General features: G+C 39.1%; 1 protein-coding gene across 1 annotated transcript; it reads right to left on the minus strand.

Moving 5' to 3' along the window:
• LOC134746227 (E3 ubiquitin-protein ligase RNF25) lies at positions 1-4360 on the minus strand. Its single transcript, XM_063680554.1, has 7 exons — positions 4148-4360; positions 3760-4066; positions 2921-3139; positions 2330-2446; positions 2141-2260; positions 1776-1891; positions 1-1189 (listed from the first exon to the last, which is right to left on the minus strand). Exons 1-7 carry the CDS (start codon positions 4168-4170, stop codon positions 1132-1134), a joined length of 960 nt encoding a protein of 319 aa, XP_063536624.1. The 5' UTR covers positions 4171-4360; the 3' UTR covers positions 1-1131.
• Positions 4361-4600: the final 240 nt, after the last annotated feature.

The raw sequence follows: 4600 nt of genomic DNA on the forward strand, positions 1-4600 counted from the left end.
TTCATGATACTCACAACGCTTTGCTCGGAAGGGATATTGGTACAAATACGATAATAGCAGAGAGTTAACACTAAACGTATAACAATAAAAACATTTACACATATACGTGGGTAACAATAATAAATCAGTCTCGATAGGTACGTGGGCCGACTTTTAAAATCGGTGTGAGGAAAATGGGACCCTGTATTGGCAACAAATGGCACTGATATTTTTAATTGCAATACGAATGTAACACTCAATTTGGCAAATGTAGCACCTAAGAGGTGACTCGAGTCTACGCTCTCCGTCCAAATTATGTACATTTCAGTCTCACTCTTGCGTTCATTTACCAAAACACCCGCAAACACTACATTTAAAACCCGTGTATGTTTAATTTTACTGACTAATGACTAAGCTTTTTGACAATATGTTTACAGTTGTGTTTTTTATGTACTGATAATTTTGGTTTATGGTTATGTAAAAAATAATTCTACATAATCGACGAACACTATGCGATTTGCTTACTGTGCTATCAAAATACAACCGTAATTCGTTGGAAACAAGGTTAAAATTGACATGAATCTGTGGTTCACTCGTTCTATTGAATGAGCATACTAAACTTTTGACCGCAAACTCGATATCGGCTTTATTCTGCTGACTATACCGAACTTGATGCAAATTAAACATTAATGTTTTAAAAATAAAGTCGAAAATCACACAAACACTACCCCGGGAAGCGTTTATATCACAGCCAAACCGTCCGAACTCTTCAATGATACAGTTACAATTGTAATTAATTTGTGACCACACGAAAACATTTATGTGGTCTTTAAGATGAGTACTATTATTTGATGCATCGTTCGATATGTTTATGTTAGTTGCGCAAAGGAAATTATAACTAACGGCGGAGGTAATAAGGTACCATTTACAGAAATCATATTTCGATTCGCTCATCAGCAGACCGGGCGCCCAGACAGTGCTCACAGAACACGAACTATTTACGCTCGATAGGTCACACTCGCAAAGGAAAGTGAATCTTACCGGACAACAGATAAAGTGCATTTTGCCTCGGTGGGGTCGGGCTGCGGGGCGGTGTAGCTAGGCGCGGATGGCGCGGGGGGCGCGGCGGCGCGGGGGGCGGGGCGGCGGAGGTCACCGCGCGCCGCGCCCGCGCCCGCGTCGGCCCGGCTTGCCGCGACGGTTGAAGCCCCTGCAACAACGCATCGGTATATACCATCGGTACATACAAACACATTCGGAAACTTGATTTTTTTTAGGAAATAATGATTGAAAGTCATAATAATTTTGGCTCGTTTTGTGCCCGTGGCCACGCGTGAGTGATTTGTATAAGTTAAACTACACATATATCGCTTGGCTGACAAAAAACCGGAGATAAAACAGGAAAGAATAGCCGCTATTTCGTATTTCTTTTCTTATGGTTCAATTGTGTTTAAAACCAACACGATGAAATGTTTATATATTATAGAGATTATTTTAACTACTATTTGTTTCTTCGACACCAAGGATAAGATGCTTAATTTCTTAATATTAGACAAGCCGGTGAGAATTTTGTTCTTCGCTAATATTTGTAAAAATGCACTTATTGTATTAGATATGTAAATTCTAAGAGAAATTCGTGCTTCGAAATTAACATTTAATGTATATAGCACTGTACGGCTCCATACATTATGCAGTCCACAAAACACATGGTGCCGTCTGACTCCATCTAGCTATTTATACGATTACGCAGATTATTCCATGAATCTTTAGATGCAGTAACCGCAGATCGTAGTTACCTGTATGGCGGGCGACAGGTCGGCTCGGAGTGCGAGGCGTTGCCGTGGCCGTTCTGTGCGCCGGGCGACGCGGGCTTCACGTCTGGAGCGGCGCTCGCTGAACCGTTGCTGGCCTCCTGAAAGAAGAATGTTTAACATCATTAATCACCAAACATCATTAATTGAAATCTGGTCAGCTTTGCATGATTTAAAGCAGGGATCGCTAGTATTTTTGACCTAAGGAACATAGCTAGGATCTTGGTTTTCTTTGGCTCTTTTCACGGGCCGGTTTAGCAGGCTCGCGGGCTGGGTAAATCCTTGATTTAGAGTGCCCAAACAAGCAATCATACAAATTTTGACATTTATAATAATTAGAAGGGACGTACATTGTCGCTGTTAGTGGGGCTGGTGATGGTGAGCGGCGGCGGGCCGCCCGGGCCGTCGCCCACGACGCCTCCCTTGGCGGTCTGCGCGGCCAGCAACGCCGCCATCTTTAATTGCAGAGCCTGTCACAAGAATGAAGTTATTAATACAAAAACCTGTGATAATTAAACATACAGTTATAATGAATGTACCTTTAATTCAGCAGTGAGGCAGAATGGTGGGGCAGTGATAGATTCCACTGGTGCCGGGGCTTTCTTCAGCGTCTCCACATCACAAGACACTGCACAGCGACAGACTGGGCAAGTTTGCTGTAAACATTTTGGTAATGTTATTTTGGAAAGGAAAACATTTATTAAACTGAGTTTATCATATGGAATGGAACATTTTAAAACATAATAATAATATCTCAAAATCTATAGTCAATACTGCTCAAAGTTTGACTAGAAGAGATTTCTTGAAGGCAAAAGTTAACCTTTGTATGAATTTTATATGATATTCTACTATTACTGCATTTAGTGAAGTGGAATAGATAAAACCTTATTGACTTTGGTGGTAAAATATGCAAATAGATGACAACATTATTTAGTAAACTACCTAAATTTATTTACAAAATCTTATAGAGCTGGTATATGTAGGTATATGTAGTACATACATTTTATAAGTGTGACTCATACTTAAATATCAAATAGTCTTAATTTTAAAGAAATGAACATCATTTAACTAAAGGATTTGTTACACAATTGATATTTGCTAAATCTCTATAAAGGAATAAGGCAAGATACCTGATAAGGTGGAGTCTGCATCTGCTGCCAATTGGGCAGCTTTTCCAGCTCCTCCTGGTAATATTTCCGGCCAGCGATGAGGTGGCTGGCCAGGCAGTGGCTGTGGAAGTAGTGGTAGCACTGGGTCTTGATGAACACATCCCCTTCGATGAAGTCGTACAGGCAGATCACGCACTGACCACTTGGAAGGTTGCTCTCCGTTAAGTTCTCACGGATTAGCTGGAATTTGTTGCAAATTAAAAATATAGATGTGCATTTGCAACATATTCATTGAAAATATTACATTATCGAGAAATTACATGAGTACATTGATTGTGATGGATATACCTAGAACTTATTGTAGCAAAAACGAGGGATTGACGAAATGGAACATTAACAAGTCTGTATTGATAAGAAAGGTTGTCAAAGATAAAATATATAAAAGAAAAATCAGAATTAGAAACCAAAACATTATAAATACCTATAAATCAAATTCTAGAATTTATAAAAATTTAATACCTATGTGAATATTTTTATAAAACAATTTTAGGTACTAAGGCCTTCCAGCATTTAACTACTTAAACCTCATTGCTACATTGAACACACAGGTGTAATATAATTAATTATTATAAAGTTGCTACAGGTACTGAAGTAAATCAGAGTTTCTGTCAACACAGCTAACACCCATAAATATAGAGTCAAAGGTTATTAGAGAGACAGATAAATATAAAAATTCGCCAAGCAACATTTCTTACAAAATTAGTCTACTGCTGTAGAACTGTGATAACTTTTGGAACATGGGCAAGAGTTAACATGAACATACCATATTAATTAAGATATTTTCAGAAAACAATTTTTACCTCAATAAGCTCAAAGACAACAGGCTGCCCCAGGCAATCATCCAACTTTTCTTTGATTTGTGAATTAATTGTATTCAGCAGAACATCATCTAGGCCTCGAGGGTTGCGCAGCGTCACGTCGGGGCTGCTGTCGGGGTAATCTGGAGTCAGTTTGACCTCCAGGGTCACACAAACATACTGTTGGTCGGTGTCATCTCCTGTTGACGGATGCACAACTGTTTCAATCGTATGTGGCACGTCATCCACCCTCTTAATTACCACATCATCCATTAAAATAGCTTCCAAAGCCTCGACTTCATCTGTAACCCTGAAATCACAACGAAAAACGCGTAAAATCAATGTTTTCGAACACAGAATTCAATAAGACGATTTCTCAAACAATACACACCTTTCGTCTACGGCGGTCGACATAATGACTGAAATCCAGGGACCTGGTTCCCGGAAAACTCTTTTACAAGTGCATTCAGTTCAGGCAGGCGCAATGCAGATATTGCAGCTAAACAGCTGGGAACTTCAGAGTGAAATCGGGATAAAAATCAATCATGCTACAATGCCAATAGCGCATGTACGAGGAGCGCTTCCGTCAAAACATAACGCAGCGCATATATACAAACGTTTAAACCCCTGAACAATAAATAAACAATCGATATGAGATTTTTCTTGTTGTAAAATCAGAACACAAATATATTATTATTGTAGCTATTTTTATAGTTAGAAATCACGTATTCTCTCCACAAAAAATCATATTTTATCGAAAAAGCTGAGGAACTATAATATGCTAAGCTTTGTAAACGCTTGACTTTGGATTTTGGATGTTTTGACATTGACAGCTTGCTGACAG

Source organism: Cydia strobilella, chromosome 12 (genome assembly GCF_947568885.1).
Source record: "Cydia strobilella chromosome 12, ilCydStro3.1, whole genome shotgun sequence".
Taxonomy (NCBI): domain Eukaryota; kingdom Metazoa; phylum Arthropoda; class Insecta; order Lepidoptera; family Tortricidae; genus Cydia; species Cydia strobilella.

Bases quoted from the DNA above. Each gene is read 5' to 3' on its own strand.
- LOC134746227 (XM_063680554.1), bottom strand. From the start codon at position 4,170: ATGTCGACCGCCGTAGACGAAAG. The intron at 1,892-2,140 runs GTACGTCCCTTC...TTCTTCTTTCAG, and splicing joins GCCCCACTAACAGCGACAAT to GAGGCCAGCAACGGTTCAGC. The intron at 1,190-1,775 runs GTAACTACGATC...GCGTTGTTGCAG, and splicing joins ACCTGTCGCCCGCCATACAG to GGGCTTCAACCGTCGCGGCA.